Source organism: Crocuta crocuta, unplaced genomic scaffold, assembly GCF_008692635.1.
Source record: "Crocuta crocuta isolate KB4526 unplaced genomic scaffold, BGI_CrCroc_1.0 scaffold64, whole genome shotgun sequence".
Lineage (NCBI taxonomy): Eukaryota > Metazoa > Chordata > Mammalia > Carnivora > Hyaenidae > Crocuta > Crocuta crocuta.
In genome coordinates this window covers 10171821-10186161 of record NW_027530640.1, presented here as the reverse complement: position 1 = coordinate 10186161, position 14341 = coordinate 10171821, and the positions used below count along the sequence as shown (strand labels likewise).

The window sequence follows — 14341 nt, the reverse complement described above, 5'->3', positions numbered from 1 at the left end:
TGCTGATTCTGACAAGTTGGCTCTCCCTGAACATGGAGCAAATGCCTGAAAGTCAGGAGGCTTATGCTTCCGTGCTGTGTCTGCTCAAACTTGCCATTTGACCTTGAACAAGTCCCTACCCCTTTCTGGCTCCTAAGTCTTCAGATGTGAAATGAGTGGGCTGCAGTAGTTGTTCTTCAGGAGCCAGTTCACTTCACACATGTCATGGTTCCTCTCCCTTCCTAGAGGTCTTTTATTAATTTTGGTTCAGAGAATCTTGGTAGAGCCTTGTTTGTACTTCCTAGGAATCCTCTGTGACTTTAAGTGTGAGAGTAAGTTCAAAGCTCAAGGACGTAGGGACAGCTCAGGAGGAGTGGAGTGGCACCGAGACATGGGGCTGCTTTTCAAAAAAAAAATTTTTTTAATGTTTTATTTATTTCTGAGAGAGAGAGAGAGAGACAGTGGGAGCAGGGGAGGGTCAGAGAGAGAGGGAGACACAGAATCCGAAACAGGCTCCAGGCTCTGAGCTGGCTGTCAGCAGAGAGCCCGATGCGGGGCTTGAACCCATGAACCGTGAGATCATGACCTGAGCTGAGGTTGGACGCTTAACTGACTGAGCCACCCAGGCGCCCCAACATGGGGCTGCTTTTAGGAGCGTCTCAAGCAGCAAGTGTGGAGGGCAGGCCCAGGTGGAGCCCCAGCACAGAGCAGCCTCCTCTGCCAGAGATCTGCCTCTGGAGGCAAACCTCTCTGTCTCTGCCAAGCTGCTCAGGTCTTGTTGCTGTGTGGAGTTCCTGGGGCTGTTCTGGCCCTGGATGGTGGTGACTGTACCGCCCATGGCCCTGGATGACCTCAATTTAGGGAATGCTCCCTCTCCCAGAGGTGGACTCTTAACTCAAGTTACTGTCAGAGCCCTGGCCTCAGGTCAGCTTTTGTTACATGCTTCACATCCCTAAGATTTGGGGAAGTCTCACCTCTGGAGTTGAGAATCTGCATACTTGTCACACTGGGTGTTTTGGTGGCTGAAGAACCGAAGACTCTGGCCCCTGGCTGCCTCTGGCCCTTTGAAGTGCCAGGAGCCACAGTGGTTTTAGGTCCAGGAGACCTCAGCATGAACATTTGTGAAGGAGGCTGCAGAAGGGCAGAGGAGACCCTGAGTACCTGGAATGCTGCTTGCTTTTTCAGTAGGGTGTGAGCGATGCTAACAGTTGGTTGGAGGGTAGAGAGGCCATCTCTGGGACCCAGGCTCTGCTGGTTCCTGCTGGGCATGGGAGAGGGGCAGATGAGGCTGCTTTAGAACACACTGAATTTCATTACACCCGGTCCATTAGATAGCCACTGTTGATACAACACCACCATCTGCTGTTAGTTTAGGGCAACTGTGAGGAACCACCAGCATACCAGCATAATTGCTGGATGGGATTTTACATATTTTGTCATTCAAACAAGGACCTAGTACCATCAGGCACAGGGAAACAGATGGAATAAGACAGGGTCCTTATCCATGTGAAGTTTGTATCCTAGAAATTGAGTCTTTGGGTCTGACATGTATGCATATCCAGTCATCTGAGGTTCATTTTCTGAGTCCTAGCTAGTGCCTCTAGGAGCAAGGCCCTGGAATCTATCTTTTCAAAATCTCCCCACCTGATGGAGATACGTCCTGTGATGGGGCGGACTAGCGCGTGTGCCACATCACTTTGCAAATGGCAGAACTGAGGCCTGGAAAGGGAAGTTTGACCCAGCAGCAAGTTAGAGACACAGGTCCAGACCCCACGTGTTCCGGACACCAGGTCTGTTGCTCTTTCTAACCCCCTTCCTTCTGTGACCTGCACTGAAGAATTTTAGAAGGTGACTCTGAATCCCACGCATGATGCCATGCTAGAAGCCCTCTCAGGACTGTCAACATCAGGAGTGACATAATGCCCGTATATAAGCCAAGAGGAGAGTACGTGGTAGAAAAAACAGGCTCTGCCTCAGGGACGCAGGGAGGTCGGCGCTGTAACGATGGCAATGCACTTGCTGCACAGCTAGTTGCCAGTTTTAACTCCTCTGACTCAACTAATAGAATTGAAGGCAGGGGAATACAAGTAGGAAGACTTGGCAACCCAGGCCAATGGGAGGACAAATGTCATTTTACCATCTGGAGATAACTGCTTCTAATGCTTTGGAGGGTTTCTTTCTTTCAGTCTTTTTTTTTTTTTTTTTGGTGTATGAACCCTCTCTCCCCATTTTATGAATACATAGTCACCTACATGTTACATATATATGTATACTTATGACTGTGCTCTGCCTTTCAGGGGTCGGCGTCCTCAGTGGACAGCTGTATGCCACAGGTGGGCATGATGGACCCCTGGTGAGGAAAAGTGTTGAAGTTTACGATCCTGGAACAAACACCTGGAAGCAGGTGGCAGACATGAACATGTGCAGGCGCAACGCAGGTAATATGACCACTCTTTCTTTCTGCCCTTGTGGTGTTTGGGGGCAAACACTAGCTCTAAAAGCAAAGCAGAGGGGAGAGACTCCTAGAACCTGGGCCCGAGCTTGTACTTGAAATGGGAGTATCCCTTTGCCAGGTAGGCTCTGGGCTAGGAGAGGGAACAGCTGGGGGCCACAAAAACTGGCCACAGGGTCCCCTATATAGATGCAGGAGGTTCTTCCTCTTGCAGCAAAGGGTGATTACTTTGTGCACACATGGGCACAGACCCAGAAAAGCCCTCTGAGTGCCATTGAAGCCCCCTGTCCAATGGCCCTGTTAGGCAGCTAAGTACAGGGCTGTGTGGACATGGTCAGGCAATGATGCTTGCTTCTATCTTTTCTTTGCCAGCACCTGGTTCTGAAAGCCCCTCACTTCCCACTTGAAACCCATCTCCTTCCTTTTAGTGAGGATAAGTCCCCGTATTCATTCTCTGGTGGGAACACTTCGCATACTCCTTGCTTTGTACTTCCTGTCTCTCTGTCCCTTCCCCTTTTCCTTCCTGTAGGAATGACTTCTCTTAGAGCGTTTAGATTTTTTATTCCGGAAGGCTGACATCCCTATTAAACTATTTTCCTTTGACAACTTTGTCCTCTGGGTTGGGTCCTATGTTGGTATATCTTATTTTATGCCTCTTTACTCTATGAAAGTGTCGACTTAGCTTAGCTTCCCAGACTGGAAAGACAACTAGGTGACTTTCTGGCAGATTTATTTCCTTTATATCAAGTTACCTGTTTGCTAAACTCATTTGTAGCTCACATGTTGAAAGTGTAAACAGAAGGGAGTTTATTAATTTGCCCATCGCCTAAGCCTACCATGATATATAACTTGGCATTTGACTTTAAACCATATGAGTAAGGGATTACAGACACTTGAGGGATTACCTAACACAGCTAGTGTACCTCAAATCCAAGAATTAATTTTAGATGTAGATGTGTGTGTATGTACACATTTATATACAGACATTTCTGTTTTTTAATAGCACAAGCGGAATCACACTGTAATGCTGTTTTATAACCTCCTTTTCCAATCCATTTTACAATCTTCCATGAATATCTTACTATAACATGAACTATATTTACATATTTTAAATGGCTATATCATAATTTAAATAACTAATCTTCTGTTGGACATTTATTTCCACCTTTTCTATCAGTAACGCTTTTGTTATTACAAATGGTCCTTTGGCTGATCAGTGTACACATCTAAAATTATTTCTTCAGAATAAAAGTCTAGAAGTAAAAACTTTGAGCCTGAGTGAGCATACATGCTTTCACTACCATCTAGGAAAGTGGTACATTTTATCTTCTTACCAGTGTTTGAGATATATCTTCATTAATACTTATAACTACAACTTTTTGAACATCGCCAACCCTTTAATCTAATTTTGAAAAAAGACATAGTATATTGGACTATGGCCTCTTAATTTAAAAAAATTTTTTAATGTTTATTTATTTTTAGAGAGAGAGTGTGTGTGTGTGTGAGCAGGGGAGGGGCAGAGAGAGAGGGAGACACAGAATCTGAAGCAGGCTCTAGTCTCCAAGCTGTCCCCACAGAGCCAGACACTGTGCTCAAACTCACGAACCGTGAGATCATGACCTGAGCTGAAGATGGACACTTAATTCACTGAGCCATTTTTGAACTCTTGATGAGCAAAATAACAGTTTCTTACCCTTGAGTCCCTGCTGTGTGAGACCTTGCTGTCAAACCAGCCCTCGATGAGATCAGAGCAGGAGGGATACCTGGTCCCTGGCAGCTGTGTGTGGATTTAGACTTAAGTCACGTGAAGGCATCACAGACGCAACCATCAACCCAAAGGGATCTAACACCATTCATCAGGGAAAACTTAAAGCAGAGCATTAGTAGTGTGGGTGAGATTCTCTCAGTCTGGGTTGGGGAGGTCTGCATGCACCAGTAGGCAACACTCCAGTAGGGAGGGGCCCATCTTGGTAATGCTCTAAGTATTTATAGGGTCAGGGGCCAGGAATTGTCCATGGGACCATGTGGCAGTGATACCCCTTCTCAGATAGGGGGTTCTTGGAGCCCAGTGGCTGTTCATATCAGCATGTTCTTCCATTGAGTGAAATGAGACCCAAGAGCCAGTTCCTTGTGCTACCTTGAAGGGAGGGAGGAGTGCCTCCAGGACCGTCCAGATCTGTCTCCCACCCATTCCGACCACTGGTAGCCTTGCCGGTGATGTCTCTTCTGGCCTCTGGTTCCCAGGGGTGTGTGCAGTGAATGGGCTCCTGTATGTGGTCGGAGGGGACGATGGATCCTGCAACTTGGCTTCGGTGGAGTACTACAATCCTGTCACCGACAAGTGGACGCTGCTGCCAACCAACATGAGCACAGGGCGGAGCTACGCAGGTCAGTGTGCCTCCCCACCGGCTCCACCCTCACCTCGCCCCACCCCTGCACAGACGGTGGGGGGTGGGGGTGGGCATGAGGTTACTTCACTCCGGACTCGGCGCCTCCTCCAGGGATGGCAGATAATTGTCCCATGTCACCACTTGTCCATTCTGTGCCCATGACGCATACCCATAACTAGCACTCTTTCCCCCAGCAAACCTGAGTGTTGCCCCAGAATTCTCTTTCACACCCGTCTTCCCAGGGAGTCGCTTCCGGATGCTCTGATTTGTCATAAGAGGCTTTAGAATTTCACTGCCATTTCTGGGCTCCTAGATAGAGTAAGAGACAGCTCTTGTTTTCCAGAAATTTAATTAGAAAGATGAGGTCTGTACATGAAATAGGACATACAAGATGATGTCCACATAACTTTTAATTGGTCTGTGCTATGCTGTACGTATTTTAACATAGGACAGGTAGGAACTTCATGCAGAAAAAACGGTGTGATTAAACTTTGAGGGGGGCCCCCATCACACAGCTCTCTGCCCTTTGCCAGATGCTCCCTCCCTGTTCCCCAGGGCAGTGTGTTATGTACAGTGAATACATTTGCTGTCATGTTTTCAAGAACCTTCTGGATGAATGGAACTGTACCTTTCTGTTTTACACATGATGAAATTGAGGTTTGGAGAGTCTAAGTATCCTGCCCAAGACCACATGGCTTTAAAAAAATGGCACAGTCAGAATTCAGACTCTGGTCTGACTCCTGAGCCCGTGTCCTTTGTACTTCCCCAGCTGAGGGGGAGAAACTATTCCGGGCAAGAGGCTGGAGGGAAGAATAAGGAATGAAGCCAATGTAGAGGCTTATTTCTGGGTAGTGTGTGTGATGGGTTTGGTGAGGTCTGGGAGGTCGGACCACAGAGGGTGCTGCTGACGTAAGGGGTATGTAGCCCTGCTCCTTGTATCTTGTCTTCCAGAAACTGGACTAGTTATAGCTAACAGTTATTTACTGAGCACAGAAGAACGTGTCAGGCATTACTCTATGTATTTTACAAACACTGTCTCCTTTAGTCTCCCCCACGACTCCAACGATATTCTTATTCCCTTTTTATATTAGAAGGTCAATCATTCTGTCTTGTTTGGATTTCTGTGCAGAGGAAGATTGTGCCATGCAGGCTTAAAGGGGCTCATACCACATTTTGTCAATACAGGTCCTCAGTTGTAGCCTAATTTATTTTTTTTCCTCGTGTGGGATTTTTCTCAATTAAATATAAAGATGCTAGAGGCATTTTGGTCTTAGAATGATTCTTTTCTCAAGATTAATTATTAAAACCAGTACTTTCATTTTCTTTTTAAATTTATAGTGGGAAGACCAGGGAATTTGCAAGTACGAGGCAGTAAGGCGAGTGAGACACCCTGCCTTGGCTTCTACTGGGCCTTAATGAGAGGGGAAAGTTTAGGCATAAGTGGCTAGAATTTCATATAAGTGCCGAATATTTCATGTCCACTCCTTTATTGTGTGTCCACTCTAGAAACAGGTGGGAAGGATACAAGGAAATGTGCAATTTATGTTAAAGCCCGTTGACTGAGTGAATCCTTTTTTTTTAATGTAAAGAAATGGTCTGAAATGCAGAGCTTTTTTTTTACAATAGTTTATTGTCAAATTAGTTTCCACATAACACCCAGTGCTCATCCCCACAAGTGCCCTCCTCCATGCCCATCCCCCCCCCCACATCCGTCAGTCCTCAGTTTTTGTCAGCATTCAAGAGTTTCTCATGGTTTGCCTCTCTCCTTTTCCCCCACCATTTCCNTTCCTCTCAGGACTGCCTTTGCCGCATCCCATAGATTTTGAATTGTGTTTTCTGAAATGTAGAGATTTATGGAGAGTTATTCGTTGAAGTATTAGTTATGACAGCAAAGGGTGGAGAGCTACTTAATGTCTACCATCAGGGAAATAGTTAGACTGTGAAATACAGTGGAAGTGTTTTTAATGTCATAAGAAAATGTTTGTGACAGGCTGTTAGGTTAAAAAGGGAGGATGCATAAGGTATATACCACGTGAGCTCGCTCCGGTAGTCCTGGGTCATGGACGTTTGAAGAGCTACCACTGAAGAAAAAGGATATTAGAATCAGATCTGAATTTGATTTCCAATTCTACTCCTTGCCCTGAGACTCTGGGATTAGTAATCAGTCTGACTAAACCTCTTGTGTTCTCCTTTGTAAAATGAGAGTAAAATCATACCATGTCTCTTACAACTTTTGTATAGATACGTGGAACGCTTAGTACAGCAGCTCCCCTGGCACGTAGCAGCCCATTGGTAAATGATCCAGAATATTTTTGGAAGCCAGGAAATAGTCCAAAAAACATTTGAAAACATAAGAAACATTTTTTTAAATGGCGATTCCCTTTGTATGAAGGGATTAGAAATTTTCTTTTCCTTGTGTTCTTCTGCGTTTTCCAAATTTCTCATAATGAGAATATTTTACTTTTATAATCAAAAGAAGTTTATATAAAAAGCAATACAGGAGCCTACTTAAAAAGAAAAACAAAAAACCATGTTGCCTTATGAAAAAGAATCCTGAGGTGCATTCAAGATGTTCTCAGGGTCAGGCAGCCCATCCGCATCTGGGGGCTCTGCTGCTGCTCACCTCTGAGCTTTCCTGTCCACACCTTTATTCAGAATTCACATGCAACGGATGTCTTAGCACAGTCTCACCACAGGGCTATCCTGGCATTTCTTTTAGCAATGTTCTCTCCGTCTCATCTCCAACCAGATTTTATAGCCATGGGAGTAGGTTAAAATGAGGCTCCAGTTACACCATTCCAATATACCTTACCTGTAAATTAGGATTTTGTTCAGGTGCAGATACCAGAAAAACTGACAGGTACTTGCTTAAATAAGGATGGTATGGTATTTGTCTCAGGCGGTAAGAGGTCTGGGGCTGGCCAAGGGGCTCAGACTATCACTGGAGAACCAGGTTTCTCCTCCCTTTTCTGTTTTGCCAGCTATACCAGTAGCTGCTGCTGCTACTTTGGGCCCTACATAAGTGTTCTCTGAGGAGGGACAAGGAACACAGTCACAGCTGCAGCACTGACAGATGTGCATTGACAGTGGTCTCCCCCAGAACTGAGTCACATGGCACTTCCACTTCCCTGAGTCTGGGAATCTGAGTGTGTATGGTGCTGGTCTCTGCAGTAGAGGACAGCATGTAGAAAGGATGTTGGCTGAATCAACCAATGGTATCTGCCACATTACAGAGCAATTCTAGGGTCACCTGTGGATTCACAAAGTTAGCTATTGAGGGTGGTTCAAACTTGGCTAAAACCATAACACAGACATGTCTGGATTTTTTTTAAGTTTATTTATTTTGAGAGAGTGCACATGTAAGAGTGGGAAGAGGCAGAGAGAGAATCCCAAGCAGGCTCCAAGCTGTCAGCAACAGAGCCCAATGTGGAACTTGCTTCTCGTGAACTGTGAGATCATGACTGGAGCCAAAATCAAGAGTTGGAAGCTTAACAACTGAGCACCCCCAGTCATCCATGGAGTATTTTTCCAAGTAGAGGATTTAGCTGTGGAGGGGTCTTTCATTTAGGTGACCTTGAATATTATGGGAGCTGAGCCTAAAGAGGTAAATGGACTTGCCTGAGGCCACAGTGCAGCTTGAGTGGTGGCAGAGCTACAATTGGAATTCAGTTTATCTTACTTCCAGAAAGTCAGTCCACTGTTCTTTTCAGTTCATTTCAGTGTCTCATAAAAGTAGGCAGGAATCACTGTCACTTCTCTTAAAGTGATAGAGATGTAGATCCTTGGAGCCACCTCTGGGGGTCCACTGACAGCGTGGAGTGTTGGTCACTGGAGTCCTGGGGTCAGGAAAGGAGTTGTTACCATAGGAACTGTGTGCATGTGATGCATGGTGGGGGTAGGGGGGGAGGTGGGAGACTACTAACACTATGTCTGTGGTGTTGAAGGACTGTACTTGTGGGTTCAAGTATCTTGCTGGAACTTGGCCATGAGAGTGGAAAAGTGCCAGCCACCGGCAGCCTGAGTCCATAGGCCCTTCCATACAAACATACCCATTTCCCTGTTCTGGGGCCCTTGGGAGGATGGACTTGGACTCATAAACTCCGTGAGACTCCGAATAACTTTGGAGAAGCTAAGTTGCTAACTCTCTCTTCCTTTCCTCTTAGGTGTTGCTGTGATTCACAAACCATTGTGACCCCAACTCCCACTGCCAGGAGGTGCGGGAGGGGAGGGGTGCTGCCTGTGACTGAGAACGGCAGCGCCATGACTGCTGGGGGACCACTTGTTGTGAGGGTCTGCAGTGGAGCCTGAAGTGCCCCCTCCCATGTGGCGATGTGGCAAAGTGTGTCCGGCATGAAGTCTGGTGACCTGCTTCCTCCCTGAGCAGTGGGTTCCTGACAGCTCCAGCACCTTTGGGCTTTTTTTGTGTGTTTCTATAGGAATACCTGAGAACCTGGAGTGTGTGTCTGTGTGTGTGTGTGTGTGTGTGTGTGTGTGTACAACATGGTGTTTCACTAAGTTGGGGAATGTGTGACAATCTACTGGATTTCTTTACTACTGATCCTTCTATGCTAAAAATCAAATCACAGAAACCTCTCTTCTGGATTTGCCCTGTGGGAACCCTGAGATGACTAAAGCTGCTGTCTTCTGGAGGCCAGGAATGTCCAAAAGCAACTGGTGAGAAAGGCATTGCCCTGACCATGCCCACATACTGGCTTTGACTACTGGCACTGCCTCCAGAAGAGCTGGGCATTCTTGAATGTGCACCATGTCCTCTGTGTGCTAGAACTGGGAACATATGGGTTCCCCAGCCCCTCCCTGGGCTCTCCTCCAGGAAGCAGGTGACAACTGCCTAATCCTTGGGCCACTGGTCTCTGATTCAGGTTAGGGAAAGTTTGTGTCTCTTCAGCTGGGAAAACCAGCTCTTCAGAGAAGCCCTGAGTGACACACTGGAGAAAAAAAAAAAATCTCTATATACATGAAAAACAAAAACAAAAAAACAAACCAAAGTGGTAAGGTAGTTCCTGCCCAAAATGGTTTCAGAGTGGATCCTACTTCTGAGCTTTCCTGTGATAGGGCAGTCCCCCATGTATACTTGTTCTCTAGGCTTAATTTTTCACAGCATCTCCTTTTACTCTCAGAAGTATTCTGGTTTGGAGGATAAATAAAGGGTCACCCTACCTCCAAACCCAAAGATAGTTTTGCCCCTACTTTGGGTAGGGTTACATGTGATTTAGATGGACACGGATGACTTCAAAGGAGAATATAGCAGCTGGGGCTGGCCCTCAGGACTTGATGGCAGTGGTCAGGTCTGTCCAATGTCCTCATCTTTCTTTTCTTATGCTCTCCTCCTGTTCCAGGGCCTATACCCCTTCTCCATCCTTCAGAATCCTCACCTCCTCATTGTTTTCCTGAGAGGGAAGAGATGGTGGTAAATGCCCCAGATGAGTGATCTCTCTCAGTGATATTTACATTTTAAAAGAGGAGCTTGATAAGAGATTTGCTAATTCACAGGTAAAAATTAATAGCAGAACTTCAAGCATCTGGAGAGGGCAGGTATTTGAGGGCACATGGAATCATTTTCATTAAAAAAAGCAAAGAAACATAAAGCCTTTCCTAAAGGAGCAAGTCATTTCTATTGGCATAAGGAGGGAAGGCCTTGTGTCTGGAGAGTTGCCTCACACTGCGGGGGCTGGAGTTCAACCCTCTCTGATTTTGGGGTCCACTTACAGGAACTAAGGGGCTTTATGAAACCTGATGTTAGACTTCTGGTAGAACTGGGCTATTTCCAAGCAGATGCTGCAGGAGACTGGCATCTCCCCAGCTTACCCCTGCAGTTAGCAAGCCACTAGCCTCCCTAGCTGGTTGGCTGCTTTGGGTATTTACTGTATATTTTTTTGTGCACTAAACATTGAACTCTCCTGAAGAAGAAATATCTTCTGATGTTGAGCAGATGTTATTTCAGTGAGACATTTGGAGAGCAGCACCAAGGCATCCGGAATTTTTAGCGGCTTCGGGAAGAGGCTAAAATACCCAGCTTTGTTGGGCCTGGAGGAAATGCCTCTAAAGGAATCAAAGCATCTCTTCAGTTGGGTGCTGTGTTCTCAGCTGGCCCTGCAGATGACTATGGTTTCAGAGCGCTGCCTGGTTCTGGCTTGGAAGCTGATGGAATGAGCGTTTTGTTGCAAATATTCTTCCTCTCTGTTGGAGGAAGGTTTGGGACTTTGTTTTGGTGTGTGGCCGGGATGGGGTTGGGTGTTGGGATCCGATATGTGCTATTCACATCGCTTCTGATTTCAGATTAAAGGTCAACTTCCCACCCCGTTTCCCAATACCCGGGAGCTGGACTTCCGTGCTTTTGTGGGGGACGTTATGTTTTTCATCTTCCCTGAGAGCTAGTTTTCTCCCTGTTTTCTGCTTTTGGAGTTTTGCTATTGGTTCCACCTCCTGCCTCCCTTCCCGGAAGCACTGCTCCCTGCTGGTAGTAGGACTGAGGCCATGTTCATTTCATCGTCACGTGTCCTTTCTCACAGGGACTAGAACGCTGGTACGTCACCACCAGCCAGGCTGCTCTGGCTGCACACAGATGCCATTTAAAACCTGCTGTCTCTTTATCACCAGGTACGATTCTCTCTCTGTAGTGGACACAACAGACTTGTTTTCAAGTCTATGCGAATCCTTCACCCCCGCATTGGGGTGGTGGCCAACTGCTTGTGAATTCAGCTTTGCCGCTGGTGTATCTGAAAGCTGATCACAGTAATGAAATGGAATTGGCGGCCCAAGGTTAGAAGCACCTTAGACGCCACTGGGATACTGATTTGGACAACATGGAAGTCAGACTCTGAATTCCAAAGTTCTTTCTCTTAAGTACCTAATGGCATCTCTTCCTTCTAAAAAGTTGCAGTATTATGCAAATGACAGTGACCTCATTTTCTGCTATGCAATAAGAATACTTAATTCTATTTCATGACAAACCAGTTGCAATATCCCCCAGCATGATTTTTGAGCTGTCTTACTTTGATATCTGTTGTGTAATGTTTGTATAATCCTGAGCCAGATCCTTTCAAAGATTGCCTTTTTATGAAATTGAAGCTAAAGCTTTCAGGCTAAAATTTTAATGTAGATATTTTTATAAGATAATTTTTTAGGATATTTGAATTGATTTTTTTTTATCCATGATGATGAAGTGTTCTGTTCCATAAGTCATTCACTATTAAAGTTCATGCCTGTAGCTATTTTCCCTTTGTTTCTCACTCTCCAAAACTGATTTTTCAGTAGTTCCCCGGAGAAGAATCTCATTGACTTTGAGTTCTCTTAGACCATATTCAAGGGAGAGTGCTGGAAAACACAATCACTGGTGTTTCTTGAATTGCTTAGGGACTAACATTTAGCCTGACCCAGCTATTAGCCATCTAGATTGCCTGTCCACTTTTTTTGGAATCCACTCTCTCTGCAGGGGTGAGGCTGGTTGGCCCATCTCCTGGTGCTGGTCACTGCCTGGCACTGGCACTAAGCTGGGCACTTTGTGGCATGGAGAAGCTCCAGAGAAAGGCCTGCTCTCCAGTACATACTCCCGGGGGTTTCCTAGGCCCAGCAAACCAGTCCTCATTCTTTTCGATCTCCTCGTTCTTCTGAAGCTTCCACCAGCTAAAGGCTTTTGTTGCTGGATGATGTCCCGTTTGGAAGTAACTTGTCTGTGAACTTTAAAAGAGGGGTCACTCTTCGTGAACCCTACGAATATGTTAAGCATGTACTTTACAGATACTCACACTACACCTAAAACTTACTTGTTTCTTGAGCTGTGTCTGTACTCCAGGCTCTATTTTGTGTATTTATCTGCCATTAGTCTCACTAAAAAAAAAATCTTTATTTTTATTATTATTGGGACAGGTGCCATTTGAATTGCCTCCATGCTCCCCATTTGCACCTTGTTGGATCAGGTTGGGCGGTTGAGCAAACTCATATTCCAAGCTGGAGTTTTTAAGGCTTTGTTCACCTGGAGAAGCAAGGAGGTTGGAATGTTTTGTTTTTTTTTTTAAGTGTTTGCACTATTTAGAGTCCTAAGCCCCTCATGTTCATCTGTGCTGTGTGTGCTATGTGACCAAGCAGGTGAGCCGGCAGCACTTTGGACATTTGGGAATGGAAGAGACTTCTTCCATAGTGGATAATCAGAACCTCAGCAGTCCCTGCACAGCCTTTGTCACAGGGCTGAGTGACGTGTGGGTGTGACATTAACCCAGGCAGGAATGCATGTGACTCTGGCATTTGAAGAAACAAATTGCCCTAGTACTATGTTCTTGCCTCTGCTTGAGATTGAAAATTATCTCCCCCCTTTTCAGTGGCAATAAAGGACCCTTGCTGGCCTTCTTGTTTAATTTGTATATGATGTATGAAATACTTTGAAAGAAGACTCAAGACACTGAATGTGTATGTCTGTGTGGGTGCTCTGCCAATGTGGTTGTCTATAGGCAGGCAGACTTGGTGACTGACACCCTGTTAATACATTGCATCAGTAGGGTCCTTACTCTGGTATTCTCTGCTTAGATGTTAGAGACCATATATCTTGTAAAAGAACGCTTGTCATATGCTCCATTGGTTACACCGATAGCTGAAGAAACCGTTACTCAAATGTATTATTTTAACAGGAATCAAGTTCTAGTTTCCCATACTTCATGTGACTTTAATTTTAATAAAAGCTGAACTGTGAAAAACTTTCTCAGTATTTCATTTCTATAGTCCAGGCTCTCCACTGTGTCTCAGACATGAAAAGGACAGACTTATTCCCACATATCTTCAGATTAAAAACTTTTTTTTTTTAAGATCTGCTAGACAGGTCTCAGTTCCTTTGGTCTCTTCTCTGGCTTTGCAGCATAGAGCCACACCCACAAAGACCTTCTTCTGTGAGGCCCTGAGTGGTGTTCTCTTAAGTGGTGTTCGGTGGTGTGGACAACTGTCTAGTGATGCTGTAAGGTGGGTGTGCTGGTCTCAGGCAAAGGGAAGAGGAAATAGAGATTTGGCTACATACAAACATTGATTTTTAAAAGTTTGTTAATAAGACCTGGAGATTTTACAGATGTTATGTTTTTATTATCAAGTGTACAAATAACAGTTATATTTTATTAAATGTGTACAACTTTTGAATTTTTATAAAATACCAAGGCATATGAAATAATAGCACTTATTCATTGAGTATTTACTATGTGCCAGGCACTTTTCTAAGTGCTTTACTTCTCTCAATGCATTTAATCCTCCTCATGGTCTTCCAAGTTACTATTATTGTCTTCATTTCACAGATGAAAATATGAAATGCAGAGCGGTTAGGTAACTTGCAGAAGGTAGCAGCTGTGCAGAGAGATGGAGCCAGGATATGGTTGCTGTGTCAAGTTGTGTCCTTAGTCCTCTGTTGCTACAGCCTTGAGGAGGTAATGAGGGGAGGAGGAGGTGCTAAGGAGCACCTAGGAGTCCTTGCAAAGTGCAAAGATGGCTCAAGAAGAATGCTGAAGCCCAACTTTTCTGGCCACTT

The 14341-nt window shown here is 45.3% G+C and overlaps 1 protein-coding gene across 6 annotated transcripts in view; it reads left to right on the top strand.

Annotated features, from left to right (window-relative positions):
• The window catches only part of KLHL3 (kelch like family member 3), a 121193-nt gene extending 107675 nt beyond the window's left edge, over nucleotides 1-13518 (top strand). For all 6 annotated transcript variants that reach the window (XM_077768684.1, XM_077768688.1, XM_077768685.1 and 3 more), the window contains 3 exons: nucleotides 2277-2417; nucleotides 4676-4819; nucleotides 8985-13518. In XM_077768684.1, the coding sequence (XP_077624810.1) occupies nucleotides 2277-2417; nucleotides 4676-4819; nucleotides 8985-9013 (314 nt within the window). In that variant the 3' untranslated portion in view covers nucleotides 9014-13518. The remainder of the gene's footprint in view (nucleotides 1-2276; nucleotides 2418-4675; nucleotides 4820-8984) is intronic.
• The last annotated feature ends 823 nt before the right edge of the window (nucleotides 13519-14341 follow it).